The 18,889-nt window shown below is 41.4% G+C and overlaps 1 protein-coding gene across 1 annotated transcript; it reads left to right on the forward strand.

The window, feature by feature from the left end:
- Nucleotides 1–1,077: 1,077 nt before the first annotated feature.
- tmtops3a (teleost multiple tissue opsin 3a) lies at nucleotides 1,078–14,787 on the forward strand (the record flags this gene model as incomplete). Its single annotated transcript, XM_079838181.1, has 4 exons — nucleotides 1,078–1,450; nucleotides 5,344–5,672; nucleotides 8,033–8,266; nucleotides 14,593–14,787. 4 exons carry the CDS (start codon nucleotides 1,078–1,080, stop codon nucleotides 14,785–14,787), a joined length of 1,131 nt encoding a protein of 376 aa, XP_079694307.1.
- Between the last annotated feature and the right edge of the window lie 4,102 nt (nucleotides 14,788–18,889).

The raw sequence follows: 18,889 nt of genomic DNA on the forward strand, positions 1-18,889 counted from the left end.
TCAGCCACTCCCTCTGTTCGCTGATTGGACCGGTAAAAAATTGTTCGGGGGAAAACCTAAGCATACACCGCAGTCCCAGACGTAGTACTGAAGGAAACTGAAAATTGAGCGGAAGTACGTAGGAGGGCGGAGCCAGGCTAGTGTGTTTGAGCCAGCGGGGAATGAAAAACAAAGGACCGGCGAGAGACTTCCCTCCGTCTCCATGTGCTCTACTTCTATTGGATAGTCGCGTTGCGTTCAACGGATTCATTTGCATAAAGTTGAGCTTCGGCCAGCTTTTTTGACGCGCGGCATTTGTTCAAATGCAGCGCCGCCTTCCCGGAATGCTTTGCGTGCGCGTTAAAGTCACTTGACGTCACCCATAGGAAAAGTGGATCTGTATCGTCAGGGGGCTGATCCACTTGTCCGTGCAACACTTCTGTCGCGCCGCACTCCACTTTATTCCTATGGGTGACGTCAAGCGAGATATTAGTATTTGAAATTAACATGATTTCTTAATGTCTAGTGACATATCAGGGCCATTTTATGATTAATTGAAATACATTTCTTACATACAGTTCCTTTAACGTTAAAATTCAACGAGTAGGCAACATCAAGGATGTTCCAAAAATACTACGATTTTCTAAATATCAAATATGAGTAGGCTAATGTTATAAAAAGTTCTATAAGCCTAAATGTTAGTTAAGTAACGTTTAACACAAGTTGTGGGAACGTTTTTGGGAAGCAGCAGCGTAGTTGCTATGGTTCCCCTCGAAATAGGCTACACGCTCTGGCTTGAGATATAGCATAATCAATACTGAAACGACATATAAAAAATAATATGTAGGTAGCCGACTTTCATATAGAAACCTCTTCCCCTTTTGAGTTAGCATCCCCCCCCCCCCCCCCCCCACAATTCGCACCCTGGTCAGGAGATCATACAGCGGCTCTCAGACACACGGAGGTCAACAGTAGCAGCAGCAGCACCAGCAGAGGTAGATTGGTAATTGGTGGGCTGCGCGTCAGTGAGGGGGAGAAATGTGAACAGTGAATCCATCCGTAAGTAAAGTCACCATTTACCCGTGCATTGAGGCTGCTATGGTCGTCTACATCTGGAGTTTGAACATTAGCCACAAAGACATTTCTGCGCTCAACCAAAGTGCAAATGTCAGTTCAGGAGAGCCCCACGACATCTCACCTGGCCTGAGCCGGACTGGCCACACGGTGACTGCCGTCTGCCTCGGAATCATTCTGGTGTTAGGATGCCTGAACAACCTCTTTGTCCTGCTCATCTTTGCGAGGTTTCGCTCACTGTGGACACCTATAAACCTCATTCTGCTGAACATCAGCCTGAGTGACATACTAGTTTGTTTATTTGGGACTCCCTTCAGTTTTGCTTCCAGTCTCTATGGGAAATGGCTGTTGGGACGTCACGGCTGCAAATGGTACGGTTTTGCCAATTCGCTTTTTGGTAAGTTTTGCTAAAGTTGGTTCAACAGGAAAGTTATATGAGTAACAGGTTCCCAGAGTTTTCGGTGGTGAAGTGTAGGCTATATCTTACAGTCGAACTTTCTTTGTAGTGTGTTGCATGCATTTCTGGCGTAGTAGGTGTGTCTGGTTTGCTGATGGATAAATTCCGTTTTTAACAATATAGGCTACACAGTCAGTATATTTAATAACTTCATATTAATAGTGTGTTCAAGTGCTTGATTATCTTACTATTTTAAGAGTTATTGGCTTTGAGCATGACAGAGAAAAATTATATAGGCTGATTGAAAATTATACATTTCTATTAAGATGTGTAGGCCTAATTGATTAAAAAACTCGGAAATAGATAATGTGGAAAGGACTTTTGTTCTGAAGGAAGTATATTGTTTACTTGTTTCCAATTCTATTCAAGTATTTTATAAAATGTTTGTGTGTGTGTGTCTCTCCACAGTAAGCGTTTCCTCCGAGATAGCAATTAAGGGAGGCAATGCCTCCTCAAATAATTGGATGAAATAATCCTTAGAAAAAATTTAACAACGCAAATATTATAAAATGTGACATTAAACATTTTATAAACTGCTCATTTTTCTAAAGTTACAATGTCCAACAGCGACACCGGCAGGTCTACAGCGGGAGTCCGCGCTCTCGTGCCTCCCCAGAGCCCATATGAGTTTTAATAGACCCTCTAGTGCGCTGGGGGTTTAGTGGGGAGCCATAGGTGGAGCGCTGTCCCAAATGGCACACTTCATTATGCACTTTTGTAAGTCTTTCTACACTGTAAACAATTTCAGGTCTCCAATTAAAAAAAATCTAGTGACTTGTCACATCTAGTTTTTTTAGTTGGCCAAATTTAATTTCTGTGGATTCAATTGTATCAATTCACAGAAATTCAATTTGGCCAACTGAAAAATTTAAATGTGACCAGTCACCAGAAATTTTTTAACTGGAGATGTCTGAATTTTTTTTTTGCGCTGAAATCATTGGTCGGCCAGTTTTTAACCCGCCGCTTCAAAATAAAAAAAACGAACCTGAGCCGTTTTTTGCGCGTCGGTGTACACACTCACATTGGCGCCCTTTGTTTAGTCATGAGGCGTTAAACGTCGGCGGTAAACGCCAGAGGTGGACAGTAACTAAGTACATTTACTTGAGTACTGTACTTAAGTACACTTTTTGAGTATCTGTACTTTACTGGAGTATTATTTTTTAGGGATACTTTTACTTTAACTTCACTACATTTGAAAGACAAATATCATACTTTTTACTCCACTACATTTCTATCAAAGTCCTCAAAGTCGAAAGTCGTTTCTGTAGCAGCTTTGAAAGTAAGTGGATGATTTTTTCTTCTGAAGTTTCCAAACAATTTTTTGAACACTGATCAGTTTATAGCAAAATGGAAAAAGACGGTTTCTTGGCACAGTGTGTGCACCATGCCATACTAAAAGTGTGTTTCAGTTTTCTCAAAAGATTAAAGATTAGTTTAGTTGGCATATACTTGATGCATGTTTCATAAAAATGAAAAAAAAAATTAAATGTCTGGGAGAAAGAGAAGAGAAAACAGTTGGGAGAATATTGGATGTGTATCAGAGTATAGGGTCCATGCATTCTGCCTTAAAGTGACAGCAGCTTTGTAAAGAGCGTTGTAACTTTTATACAAGTATTGAAATTAGTTTAAGGTGGTCGTATGCTAGCATGTCGGATGGAGCATCACTGACTGGCTTAAACCACCATGATGACATAGAGTGCATTTATACAACAATGCAACAGTAATAAAATAATGCATTGACATACAAAAGGAAATGTACTTTTGATACTTAAGTACTTTTAAAAACAAATACTTCTGTACTTTTACTTAAGTAAAAATCTGTTTTTAGAACTTTCACTTGTAACGGAGTAATATTTGACCAGTAGTACTTTTACTTTTACTCAAGTAATGGAGTTGTGTACTTTGTCCACCTCTGGTAAACGCGCGCGAAAATCGTCCCGGTGTGAACAGGCCTTAAATCAAATGGATCTTTATCTGGATTATGTCAAGTTCACGTTAAATGATTCCATTCTGCCAGAAATGTTCCACATATGCTCAAAATAGTTATAACAAGCCAGTATCACTGTAATTTTATCGTATTCAGGAGTTGTCTCAGATGTCACAATTATCCCCCAGTGATCTGACATTTGAACGGAGAGCTCATTTAAGGCCATTAATTACTGTAGTGGGAGTGTTGTGTCTCTCTTTCTGTGATGTGAAGAGGAACTGCAGGGAAGAGTGCAGACCTGCAAACCCAAGGAGAATGTCTGTGTACATATGATACATCATTCACATCATTTTCACATTCATTTTTAATGAACATGTTCCTTTGTTGACATTACCCATATTCATTAATGCTCAGTTTTTCCTCTGTGGTTACCCAAATATTTCTGACAACTGGACATTTAAAATAATTCATATAAATTGTCATCGGGTTGTTGTAGCTCCGTAATCTTGTGTCACTTAACAACCGATGCAAGTGAGTTGATACATATGCGTATAATGTGACATTATACCTCTTGACACTGTCTGGAAAACACGATCAATAGCTTAATGAGCATCTTTATTCTGTGGCTGCCACATTATGCCATTATGTCACATGACATGTTATGTCATTCTACATTTCTTTTTAGTTATAGTTGGTTCCAGCTGTGATTCTTAAAGTGCAGTTTTAATATATTTTACTTTCTGTTTTAGTAGTAATTATAAATAAGGAATGAGTTGAGGAATCTAATTTAAGCAATTTCTTTGAGGAAAGAATCTGTGTCTGTATTTACACAATCAAGGGTAGCAAGTTAGTTTCCTCGTGAGTCCCGTTTTTTTGTATTCTGTCCCCGACAGGAGCTGTCCCCGGAAATGTCCCCATTTTACAGCTCGTGCAAAAAAACCTGCAAATACATTGCACAATTTTAAAAGTATACAGTATAAACAGTTTATGAAAATGAAAATATTAAATATAATTATAATTTGTTAAAATATTTGTTAAATAGTTTTATTTATTAAGTCGCACAGGTATATTTGTGGCAATAGCCAACAATACATTGTATGGGTCAAAATGATCGATTTTTCTTTTATGCCAAAAATCATTAGGATCATCATGAAGATCCATGAAGATATTTTGTAAATTTCCTACCGTAAATATATCAAACATTTATTATTTAGTAGTAATATGCATTGCTAAGGACCTCATTTGGACAACTTCCTTTGGGTGATTTTCTCAATATAAAATTTTTTTTGCACCAGATTTTCAAATAGTTGTGTCTCGGCCACATATTGTCCTATCCTAACAAACAAACCTGGAAAGCTTATTTATTTCAGATGATGTATAAATCTTACTTTTAAAAAGCTGACCCTTATGACTGGTTTTGTGGTCCAGGGTCACATATCATATTTATGTTGTTTTATTTTTGTAATGTGTTGTTGTAAAGTTTTAATTTTGTTATAATATTGTTTTGAACTGCTTGCTATTTACAACGGTTACTATTAATTAATAATATAATATAGGGAACCCACAACAATTAAAAATACAAAAACATTAAAAAAATGTATTGTCCCCATTTTTTATTTAAAAGATAATAACAAATGAGATTTCAGTGATATTTTCACCAATCAAAAATATCAAAATAGGGAATGTTTCCATTTCAGAAATCTGGTCACCTTATCTTACACACCTGTTTCAGTCAATCATTCCCTGTGTATTTAAGTCCTCGGTTTCCTGTGGTCCATTGTCCGGTCTTGTCTATGTTATTAGTAGTTGTGTTACCTTATTCTCTAGCGCAGTCCTGGATTTAAAACAGTTAGTTGTTTTGTGACCACTATTTCCTTTCCATATCAGCTTTCTTTATCCCAAACAGGAATTGTGTCTCTGATGTCTCTGTCCATACTATCATACGAGCGTTATGCCGCCCTGCTGCGCCCCACCAAGGCAGACGTGTCTGACTTCCGCAGGGCCTGGCTCTGTGTGGCTGGATCCTGGCTCTATTCGCTGGTATGGACTCTCCCACCATTCCTTGGCTGGAGTAGCTATGGACCTGAAGGACCCGGGACTACATGCTCAGTGCAGTGGCACCTACGCTCAACCAACAGCATGTCATACGTGATGTGCCTGTTCATCTTCTGTCTGCTTTTACCACTGATGCTCATGATCTTCTGCTATGGCAAAATCCTGTTCATTATCAAAGGGGTGAGTGAGAGAGGCTTTATGAGGAAACTCAATTTGACACTCTTTCTCCTCTGAATAGGTGTTATGTTATTACAGTATGTTATTATCAATTAAACCTACTGTATATTTTTACACTCGCCTTGTCGCATACTTGCATACTACCCTTACTAATTTTATCATATCTTTCTATGGCAGAAATAGTAAGGCTGCTACTGGAATTGTATACTCTCCAAGTAGGCACTTTGTGGGAGTGTAGTATGAATGTCATCAAGACATAGCTACAATATTCATCATTTTGTTCTAGTGATGTAACCTACCGTCATCAGTTTTGGTTCACTGCCATTCACTAATGGGAGTGTCCATCGGATGAGGACTTCAAAATCTTCATGTACCATGTACATTTGCATTTCAACATACTCTTTTCACAGGGATACTGTTTTTCACCTATACTATACTATTTATTGGAATGCAGCCAAAAAGTAGTATACTAGTATGCAGTTCCGAATTAAGCAAGTCACTTGTTTCTTTTGATATGAGATTGATTGATTGAATGAATGATTCAATGGCTCATCACTTGCAGCCGCCTACTGGCGCATCAATGTAACCTGCAGAAAGAGTCACTGTAAAATCTCCATCACTAATGAACAGACTGTCAGTCTCAGTGCTTTTGTATAACACCAATTGCTGACAATTAGTCTCCTCTTTCCGTATTCATTTCCCTTAAAAAAAGCAGTTGTTTCCAGAAATCCACAGTGATGTGTCATAGTCAGTGTCCAATTAACATTTCAACCCCGACGAGCTATAGATCTCTTGGATTCTTTATTTATCCATTTGATATTGTTTTGTCCAGCTAGAGAAAAAGAACAAAGCGCTTTGGGGCATCAGGTTAGAAGCAGTCTTTAGGTTTTTATGACTCATCTGTGCCTGAAGCGGATTTCATAAACACACCACAGTGTGAAGGAATATGTAATGAGCGTTTCCAGCGGGTATTAAGGCAGCAAGCCTCTAGTCGCCGATTCTATGAATGAATAACCATCGTAGGTATTTTTAGAACACAGAGCCTGTTACTATTGGTGACGAGCTGTTATGTAAAAAAAACGTATTTCCTCAAGGATTTGCTCTGTTCAGTTGCTCTATTTGTCAGATATCACATTGTGTATCTGACAAACAGAGATATCTTTATCCATTGCCAACACCACATTTGAGTGGGCCAGTCTCTACAGCCCACGGGCTTTTTTATAGAAACACAAAATGGAATTCTGATGGGATTCAAAAGGGGAAATTACAAGAAGAGAGCACAGTGAAAATCAGAGGATGACATGTCTGAGAATGTAATTGCATTCCTAAAATAGTCACTCTAGACATGCGGTATAAAATTGATTTCCATTACACTATTTAATAGAAATACTAATGGGAATTGCACTCAGATACAATATTTTTTTTGGAAAGAATTGTACAGCATTTTTGTTTATGTCACTTTAAAATAATATTTTTTGTTAAAATTGCATTGATCCTACAAATAGCTGAAGGACACTTCCAGAGGCAAAGGGATTACACAAGTGAGAAAACACTTAGCCTGGAGCTGGAGCTGTCAATACAATCACAATCATCTTGTATAGGACAAATGGAGCATGTAAAAAGTGTGAATGACGACATGAGCCGGTGCAGGGAGCTCAGCTCCACCGATCAGCTCTCATTGGTCAGCAGTGCTGATTGGAAGTTCCTATTCTGTGCCCCGACCAGCAGGAGATCTTTATACAGAGAGATAACTTAATGATGGGAAGGGGATAGGGAAGGTTAACAGACTCCGGAAGACAGAAGTCACGACACTCAGATTTGACACATGAAGGAGCCATCTGCCAGTCTTCCTCTGATTCGCGAACTGCTTGCACTCATAGCAAGCTAATTCACACTAAGTACGTTCACATCACGAACTGTTTGCTGTGGGATAGCCCATGTTCTCTGCAACAAGATAGAAGCTTTTAGTTTGATTTAGATGGCTAAAAAGGGTATTTTATACCAGAGATGAGATGTTGCATGTTCATGCACTAATCAAGAAACACATGCCTTTAAAGTCACAATGAAATCACAATTAACAATTATTTTTATGGAATATTGCAATATTTATTATTAATGATTTATCCGATAATGTTTTATAATTCTAAATCTACCTCCCTTCTAAGCTTCCCTTCCCTCTTGCAATGACATTTCTCTGATGACGTGCTTACTGGAAACCTCACATGACATCACAGCAATAGCAAAAAATAACAAAATCAAGGCCTGCCCTACATATTTTCTTGTTGGAGAAATATGATATATGTCACAATAGGGAATAAAAGACTATTGCAACAGTAACTGTAAGTGTGTCTTTTTCGGCTCAGGTAACTAAAATCAACCTGCTGACCGCACAGAGGAGAGAGAACCATATTCTTCTAATGGTTTTCACCATGGTATCCTGCTATCTGCTGTGTTGGATGCCTTATGGGGTGGTAGCCCTGCTAGCCGCGTTTGGCAGGAAGGGTCTGATCACTCCTGTAACCAGTGTGGTGCCCTCAGTCCTGGCCAAGAGCAGCACTGTGGTCAACCCAGTAATCTATGTGCTTTTCAACAACCAGGTGAGTCCACAGAGGGATTGCATCAAAGCCAATTGAAGGCAAGCCTGCAACCTTAGCCGACAAAAGCGCAGGCTAATGCTAGCTAACGCTGAGGTATACAAGGAAGAAGACAAGAGGCTGTTTTTTGGAATGGATGTCAAGGGAGGAGATGCTTCACTATGCTGAGTAAACCGCTTTTGTGAGGAAATAGCTCATCATTTAATTAATCGACAGCCCATCAGCTAATCTTCAATCCAATTCAATTCCATGTTTGCCGTTAAACATTCGTTTTGGACCGATCTACTGTATTTATAGAGTTTACACCAAAAAAAAATTGTTTTATAAGAGAAGTCACAGACAATTGCGCGACAGGTATGATTCGGTTTATGGCACTTCTCATTCATTTCTATGGTATCCTCCACAAACAGTGATCGACTGTCACACAACTCTGCTGTAATGTAAATGGTTATTAATGCACATGTGATCCAAATTAGCTGTAGCGCTTTTTCCAATTGTAAAACCACGGACCTAGCCTGGTCCTACCAGACTTTCAAACATTTAATTTGTACAGAGAGTCTGGCCACTCTCCATTGACAAGCGTTAACTTCCTTGAAGTCGGGTACTCTGTTAAAGTTTAAAACTATTAGATCTGCCCAGAGCCACTCTGGATCTGCCATAACCAATCGCATTGGTCGTGACATATGTCATCTCAAATTAGCGCACGACATCAACGTCATCATTCTCAGCCACTCCCTCTGTTCGCTGATTGGACTGGTTAAAATTTGACTGGAGAAAACCAGAGAATATTAAGGGGGTAAACCAGCACCCGGAAAGCATACCTTCCATAGGGGCAGCCATTGCTAACCAAGCCATCACCTGCTGTTAGCATCCCATTGACTCCCATTCATTTTGGTGTCACTTTGACAGTGAATAACTTTACATCTGAGGCGTTTAAAGACTCCATTTGTCCATTGTTTATTTCTAAAGAAACACGACAATGTATAAAAGGCTCGATTACCTTTTATCTTACACTATCGCCCCGTAGAAGCTGTTTTTGTAAAAATAGGCTAACGATTGCGTCATAACCACGCGACTCCCTGTCGCATAGTAGAGAAATTACCGTATAGACAGGAGGAGAAGCTCACAGGCAATCTTTTACTGTCTATGAGGCAATCGGGGGGACGTGGAGGCATTAAAGGGTTAGTTCACCTAAAAATGAAAATTCTGTCATTAATTACTCACCCTCATGTCGTTCGACACCCGTAAGACCTCCGTTCATATTCGGAACACAAATGAAGATATTTTTGTTGAAAGCTGATGGCTGAGAAAGGCTTCAGATAGGCCTCCATTGGCATTCAGTACATTTACACTCCCAAGACCCATAAAAGGCACTTAAAACGTCGTTACAAAGTCCATCTCACCACAGTGGCTCTACAATAATTTTACGATGCGACGACAATAGTTTTTGTGCGCAAAAAAAAAATCAAAATAACACCTTTATCCAACTTGTTCTTGTCTTCCGTGTGTACCTCCACGACGCATGCGCGAGAATATGATGTAGCGCCAGGGTTCGGGAATCCATGAAATGCACACTTTAGCCCAATTTTGAGAACTACGCCGAGACCTAAAGCACGATCAATGTAGAATTCAACAGCTTAGATACGCGCGTCTTCCTCTGCTTGTAAACAAATCGCTTCTGGGTCATGTGTCCGAACGCCGGATCTGCGTTATATTCTCGCGCATGCGTCGTGGAGGCACACACGGAAGACAAGAACAAGTTGGATAAAGGTGTTATTTCGATTTTTTTTTGCGCACAAAAACTATTGTTGTCGCATCGTAAAATTATTGTAGTCACTGTGGTGAGATGGACTTTGTAAAGACGTTTTAAGTGCCTTTTATGGGTCTTTATGAGTGTAAATGTACTGAATGCCAATGGAGGTCTATCTGAAGCCTTTCTCAGCCATCAGCTTTCAACAAAAATATCTTCATTTGTGTTCCGAATATGAACGGAGGTCTGACGGGTGTCGAACGACATGAGGGTGAGTAATTAATGACAGAATTTTCATTTTTGGGTGAACTAACCCTTTAAGTCCGATAAAGTCAAGGGAGAAGCATTGGGAGAAGCCCATAGAGAGCCAAAAGCAACGGGACAAAATATTTCAACAACGTGATTCAGATTTCACTTTGCACAACTACTAGAAGACTTACAACTGTCAGACTGGTTGCTCACGTCTACATCTGCGTCGTCAAGCTCAGTCTGAGGCTGCACAATACGCTCAGCCATCAGGAAGTGAGTGCTTCTAATTGACTTCACTTTTCCCTGTCGAAGCCTATGGGGTCGCTGTGTCCATTTCTTTTACGGTCTATGGAGAATATACGCAGTCCCAGACAGAGTACTGAAGGAAAATGAAAATTGAGCAGAAGTATGTAGGAGGGTGGAGCCAGGCTACCACAGACCCTCATATCTCCCAAAAATAAGACCATCTCTGGTTGCATTCTGGATTTTTAGTAGGGTATCAGAGAATATCAGTGGACACACTGAGAAATTCAGAGTGCCTTGATTTGACAATATAATTTGCATGCATTATGGAATGTAATACTTCTATATTAAACTACAATAACATAAATGCGTTCATTTAAAATACATATATTGTCATATTATGACAAGGGTTCAAAAACCCTTATGATGACAAATAAAACGAGGACCGTGACGTCGCCCGGTACGGCGCAGCCGGGGCCCCACCCTGGAGCCAGGCCTGGGGTTGGGGCTCGTATGCGAGCGCCTGGTGGCCGGGCCTTCCCCCACGGGGTCCGGCCGGGCTCAGCCCAAAGGAGCGACGTGGGGACACCTTCCCGTGGGCCCACCACTCACGGGAGGGACCATAAGGGGCCGGTGCAAAGCGAATCGGGCGGCAGTCGAAGGAGGAGGCCTAGACGACCCGATCCCTGGACACAGAATCTGGCTCTTGGGACATGGAATGTCACCTCACTGGCGGGGAAAGAGCCTGAGATTGTGCGTGAGGTTGAGAGGTTCCGACTAGAGATAGTCGGAATCACCTCCACGCACGGCTTGGGCTCTGGAACCACACTCCTCGAGAGGGGATGGACTCTTCACCACTCTGGAGTTGCCCATGGTGAGAGGCGGCGGGCTGGTGTGGGTTTGCTTATAGCCCCCCAGCTCTGCCGCCATGTGTTGGAGTTTACCCCGGTGAACGAGAGGGTCGTTTCCCTGCGGCTTCGGCTCGGGGATAGGTCTCTCACTGTTGTGTGTGCCTACGGGCCGAACAGCAGTGCAGAGTACCCGACCTTCTTGGTGTCCCTGGGAGGGGTGCTGGAGAGTGCTCCAACTGGGGACTCCGTCGTTCTACTGGGGGACTTCAACGCCCACGTGGGCAATGACAGTGAAACCTGGAGGGGCGTGATTGGGAGGAACGGCCCCCCTGATCTGAACCCGAGTGGTGTTCAGTTATTGGACTTCTGTGCTAGTTACAGTTTGTCCATAACGAACACCATGTTCAAGCATAAGGGTGTCCATCAGTGCACATGGCACCAGGACACCCTAGGTCGTAGGTCAATGATCGACTTTGTGGTCGTTTCATCTGACCTGCGGCCGTATGTCTTGGACACTCGGGTGAAGAGAGGGGCGGAGCTGTCAACTGATCACCACCTGGTGGTGAGTTGGATCCGATGGCGGGGGAGGAAGCTGGATAGACTCGGTAGACCCAAACGTACTGTGAGGGTCTGCTGGGAACGTTTGGCCGAGTCTCCTGTCAGAGAGATCTTCAACTCCTGCCTCCGGCAGAGCTTCGACCAGATCCCGAGGGAGGCTGGAGATATTGAGTCCGAGTGGACCATGTTCTCCACCTCCATTGTCAAAGCGGCTGCTCGGAGCTGTGGACGCAAGGTCTCCGGTGCCTGTCGAGGCGGCAATCCCCGAACCCGGTGGTGGACACCGGAAGTAAGGGATGCCGTCAGCTGAAGAAGGAGTCCTATCGGGCCTGGCTGGCTTGTGGGACTCCTGAGGCAGCTGACAGGTACCGGCAGGCTAAACGGACTGCAGCCCGGGTGGTTGTGGAGGCAAAAACTCGGGCCTGGGAGGAGTTCGGTGAGGCCATGGAAAAGGACTATCGGCTGGCCTCAAAGAGATTCTGGCAAACCGTCCGGCGCCTCAGGAGGGGGAAGCAGTGCCCTACCAACGCTGTTTACAGTGGCGATGGGCGGCTGTTGACCTCAACTGGGGATGTTGTTGGACGGTGGAAGGAATACTTCGAGGATCTCCTCAATCCCGCCGTCACGTCTTCCATTGGGGAAGCAGAGGCTGGGGGCTCAGAGGAGGACTCGTCCATCACCCAAGCTGAAGGCACCGAGGTGGTCAAGAAACTCCTCGGTGGCAAGGCACCGGGGGTGGATGAGATCCGCCCTGAGTACCTCAAGTCTCTGGATGTTGTGGGGCTGTCTTGGCTGACACGCCTCTGCAGCATCGCATGGCGGTCGGGGACAGTGCCTCTGGTATGGCAGACCGGGGTGGTGGTCCCTCTTTTTAAGAAGGGGGACCGGAGGGTGTGTTCCAACTATAGGGGGATCACACTTCTCAGCCTCCCCGGGAAAGTCTATGCCAGGGTACTGGAGAGGAGAATTCGGCCGATAGTGGAACCTCGGATTCAGGAGGAACAGTGTGGTTTTCGTCCTGGTCGTGGAACACTGGACCAGCTCTATACCCTCTACAGGGTGCTGGAGGGTTCATGGGAGTTTGCCCAACCAGTCCACATTTGTTTTGTGGATTTGGAGAAGGCATTCGACTGTGTCCCTCGCAGCGTCCTGTGGAGGGTGCTGAGGGAATATGGGGTCCGGGGTCCTTTGCTGAGGGCTGTCCGGTCCCTGTATGACCGAAGCAGGAGTTTGGTCCGCATTGCCGGCAGTAAGTCAGACTTGTTCCCGGTGCATGTTGGACTCCGGCAGGGCTGCCCTTTGTCGCCGGTTCTGTTCATAATTTTTATGGACAGAATTTCTAGGCGCAGCCAAGGGCCGGAGGGTGTCAGGTTTGGGGACCACACGGTTTCGTCTCTGCTCTTTGCGGATGACGTTGTCGTGTTGGCCCCTTCTAACCAGGACCTTCAGCATGCACTGGGACGGTTTGCAGCCGAGTGTGAAGCGGCTGGGATGGGGATCAGCACCTCCAAATCCGAGGCCATGGTCCTCAGTCGGAAAAGGGTGGCTTGCCCACTTCAGGTTGGTGGAGAGTTCCTGCCCCAAGTGGAGGAGTTCAAGTATCTAGGGGTCTTGTTCACGAGTGAGGGGAGGATGGAACGGGAGATTGACAGACGGATCGGTGCAGCTTCTGCAGTAATGCGGTCGATGTACCGGTCTGTCGTGGTGAAGAAAGAGCTAAGCCGTAAGGCGAAGCTCTCGATTTACCGGTCAATCTACGTTCCTACTCTCACCTATGGTCATGAGCTTTGGGTCATGACCGAAAGGACAAGATCCCGGATACAGGCGGCCGAAATGAGCTTTCTCCGCAGGGTGGCTGGGCGCTCCCTTAGAGATAGGGTGAGAAGCTCAGTCACTCGGGAGGAACTCGGAGTAGAGCCGCTGCTCCTCCACATCGAGAGGGGACAGCTGAGGTGGCTCGGGCATCTGTTCCGGATGCCTCCTGAACGCCTTCCCGGGAAGGTGTTTCGGGCATGTCCAACCGGGAGGAGGCCCCGGGGAAGACCGAGGACACGCTGGAGGGACTATGTCTCCCGGCTGGCCTTGGAACGCCTCGGTGTCCCCCCGGAAGAGCTAGAGGAAGTGTCTAGGGAGAGGGAAGTCTGGGCATCTCTGCTTAGACTGCTGCCCCCGCGACCCGGCCCCGGATAAGCGGAAGAAGATGGATGGATGGATATTGTCATATTTTCCAAATACCACAATGATAATCTATTTCAAGTGTGGACATTTTTAATGGAATAATAGGGGATGATGTTGGAGATGCATATTTTAAAAATAAAAAAATACTACATTTAAATCTAGCCAAAATCTTTTCAGCATCACAAAATTAATAAAGCATTACAATAGCTCACATAATATCAGCATTTATATTTAGGTATATATAAATATATATTTTTATATTTTAGTGTATACAGTGTCAGAATTTTTTTTTAATTGTACCTTTAAGGCCAAGGTATATGGTTGCGCACACTGTCCGTGAGCCGGAGTGGAACTTTACTTTCAGCTTTAGGGGTACAATAGCTTGTCGCATGGGGCAGTACACCTAAAAGGACAACTTTGTACCTTATCTACCTCTAAATGGTGTATATTAGTGAAATGAAAGGCATACCTGCATACTGTCTCATTCATTTCCCCTTCAGTTCTACAGGTGTTTCTTAGCATTTCTGAAGTGTGAAGGAGAACCATCAATTCGCGGTCAGAACCCTCAGCACAGCAGCAAAGAAGATCCTCATGCTCTCAGGCCCAGTGATGGGCACTCATTGCATCGCAACATCAAGGGCCCCCAGAATAAAGAGCAGCCCACTCGGTCCTTAGTGGTTCACTACACACCCTGATAGTCTCAAAGACTTATCATGCTCTGTACAGGTCAGCGTTTATAATGTGCCAGGATGGAAAACTGACAGTGTGATGATTGTGATGTTAGTTCCATAGGACCAGTATCAGAATCTCTGAGTAGGAACCAAACCAGAATCTCATTTATTTCTTTGTGTGCTTGTTTTTTTTTTTTATGAGCTCCATGCATTGGAAGTACTCTATGCTTGAAATTAACATACTCGAAGGAGGGCCACTGTCCTGCAAAGTTTAGCTCCAACCCCAATTAAACACACCTGAACCAGATAATCAAGGTCTTTTTAGGGATACTAGAAACTTCTAGGCAGGTGTGTTGAGGCAAGTTGGAGCTGAACTCTGCAGGACAGTGGCCCTTCAGGACCGAGTTTGGACACCCCTGCTCTAGAACATACGAATATATGCTGAACTATATAAGGAACTTCTGAATGAAGACAATACATTGCTTACAGTGCAGTGCAGCAGCTAGTGTAAGTGTCTGTGCTGTATGTAGTGTAGTGCCACTTTTTGCCAACAGTTGGAGCCACTGCCCATGTCATACCGAAGTCTGTTCCTATGAACACTCTCATACTTATGCACATAGCACTGGGGAAAGTTAATTCAATATGTGCTGCTTGATAGATTTTCCTTTAATGCAGATATTAATCTCTTGATAGTTTCTGTGTATGTAGCACAATATGTTTAAGACTGTATCTGCTTAATTTATATCTCCATTATCATATCAAGTAATTTCATAAAACAGTATAAAATGTACATAACTGTGAGTCATGTCATATCACAGTTATGTCACTTGGGACTTCAGTCATGCATCATGCACATTTTTCAGAAAGTGTTAACATTTGAATATGTGCCATTTGCATAGTTAATTCCATGGGCCCAGTCTCTCTCCCTTTAACCAACACACATAGAACCCACACTGAGTCATATGTCACAAAGTCATTATTCCCATCCCTGGAAAAAGATACAAAGTCTGCAATATATGTGTTGCATTATTTCTCCCTGGAATGTTTTTTGAGCTTTTAATGTGTTTTTGCATATTAATGTTCACTGCAATATGAACACATTAATACTAATGCAACTTTAATGCTGTTTACTTCATTTAAACAACTCATTTTGATTTAGCACCAATGTAGGTTTCTTGTTCAAACATGATGTTAATGTTGAATTGGTTACTCATTGGTTTAACTCAATGTTTTCATTTTGAAAGAGCATGGTGCAATCAAGGCAAATTATTTTTGTTCAGTTAATTTAACAAATTAATTGTTCATCCCGGTTACTTAATCCATTCAAATTGGGATTACAGCATTATAGAGACTAGGGACAGGATTTCTACTTCCCATCATGCTTTACACAGGTTGAAATAAATTGTTTAATTATGCATTTTTTTACTTGTTAATGTTTAATATTTTATTATGTTAGTATTTAAAAGAGTTTCCACCATTGTGTGTTTGGGTTGAGGACCTGCTATGCATTCTTGTTTTAATAAAAAAGCAACAATTGTGGGAATGTTAGCCTATATGGACAATGTTGGGGAATGTTACTTTGAAAAGTAATGCATTACAATATTGCGTTACTCCCTTAAAAAGTAACTAATTGTGTTACTTAGTTACTTTTTAAGAAAAGTAATGTAACGTTACTTTTGCATTACTTTTTCTCACCTGGACTGGGCTTGTTTTTTGTTTTGTTTTTTTATAACAAAAAAAGTTGTATTTTTTGGGCATATGTAAAGGCCTTTTCACACCAAAATGTAAATAAAATGGCTGAAGAAAATGCAAGTTCTTCACCAATAAAAACAAAAAATCTAAAGTCAGTTTTGTTTATGGTTTAACTAAATCATCGAAGGTCAGCTAGAAGTAAATTGTCAATAAAGTATAAAAAAATATTTGTTCATATGTAGAAAAGATTTAGAGAGAAAATACATTTATTTAAGAGATAGATCAAGTTTTTCTCGCTCTCATCATCAGGCTCCTCAATAAAGAAATTCTGCATGGGAGGGTCCGGTGGAGAGTAATCCTCCACAACTGAGTGCAAACTGGCATTCAAATCTGCCTCCATTTTATTAGCAACATCCAACTTCCAACGATCCAATCAATTCCCGAAGGACAAAATCAAGCCCCGCCCTACATTTTTTCTCATTTCAGAAGCCGTTTCACTCGAATATACGTCACAATAAGGAGAAAAGGACGATCTCAACTTCTGTTTCACGCCGACTTTAACATTTAATTATTGGATGTTTGTGTAGTATTCTGATTTAGCATTTTGAGGAATACTGATTCTGTTTTTGTGAGATGAGTAAATGCACGCTCACATTTAGTCTAGAACAACAATAACCATCGATGTTCACACAACACCCACAATGTCTCTTGTAATGCAATATATAGAATATTGAATAGTGTCTAAAGTTGATTAAATTACGTTACTTGGATATGTAAGTTAAGTTGAGTTTACTCTATTCAGTTCCCATTTGAGTAGAGAAAACTTGTTACCATTGCGTGGAGACACTTTCCGTGATTGAATCAAACAGTTAAAATAGTTAACAATTTCACAGTAATCAAATAGTAAATATTATGCTCCTAAATTACCTTTTTCATTTTTCCTGACATCCTATAAAATCAAATAAAGTAACAGCATCATGATTGTATAGCAGGGCCGTGCAGAGAGTTCGTCAGGGGCAGGGGCTCAAATGTAAAAAAGGGGCAATATATAAATATAAATAAAAAATATTGATTTAATAAATGCAGGCTTGATGAGCATAAGGATATATATATATATATATATATATATATATATATATATATATATATATATATATATATATATATATATATATATATATATATATATATATATATATATATATATATATATATATATATATATATATAAATAAATGTATATATATCCTTATGCTCATCAAGCCTGCATTTATTAAATCAAAAATACAGAAAAAACAGTAGCCTAATATTGTGAAATATTATTACATTGTGTTCTTTTTAACTTTTTATTAATCAAAGAATCTTGAAAAGAGTATCACAGTTTCTATCATTGACATTAAATCCTCATATTAGAATGATTTCTGAATGATCATGTGACACTGAAGAGTGGAGTAATGATGCTGAAAATACAGCTATGATCACAGGAATAAATTATATTTTAAATTATTTTAAAATAGAAAACCATTATTTTTATATATTTCGCAATATTGCTGTTTTTTATCAAATAAATGCAGGCTTGATGAACATAAGAGACTCCTTTCATAATGCTACATAATATTCAAAAATGGTAATAAGTCCTTTCATGTAACCATTTCGCCTGCCTACACTTCACTTAATAGGCCTGTAGGTGCCGGTGGCACTTGGGTTTTGTTAACTTTGATAGTTTCATGAAATAGTAAACGGTGTATCAATATACATAAATACAAGTGAATTGAACACTATTTACCATTAATGCGACTTTTGCTGCTGTGGTTTTGTGCAGGGATTTGTTTGTTGTCTGTTAAAATCCATTTTGTCAGTGATGCAATTTATAAAATGAGACAACCCGCAGGAAATCGTTCCACAAACGTTAGTTCGTCTGTCCATGTAATTTTCAACCGATTTATAAATAAGAACAGAAAATTACCGTTTCACATCGCCCAATGGAATTTGAACTTGCTTTGCCAGATCACGATTGGTTGGTGTATACATGACAAACGGCATTGGTGAATTGTGTAATACTTTAAAATATATAGCTAATATATAGATTTGTAGTTAAATCAACACATTAGCTCTGATTATGGATGAAAAAAAAAATATTGGCTTACTTTTTTCCCGTGAGGCCACACACTCTCTGAAAGGACCATATTTGGCTCGAGAGCCGTTTCCGAGCAGTGGAAAATCAGCTGTCAATCAAAACGTACGCGACCCATAGCAATGCGTTATGGCAACGCCTCAACAGAAATTATCCGACTTTTGAGCCGTTCGTTACTATTGTATACATTGTCATGTTATAATAATCACATTTATTTAGTTTTATTGACCACGATATTATCCTTGATATTTGTCTGAGAGGGGCACTTTTGATTCATTTTGAAAAAGGGCAGGGGCTCGA

Source organism: Gobio gobio, assembly GCF_949357685.1.
Source record: "Gobio gobio genome assembly, chromosome: 16".
Taxonomy (NCBI): Eukaryota; Metazoa; Chordata; class Actinopteri; order Cypriniformes; family Gobionidae; genus Gobio; species Gobio gobio.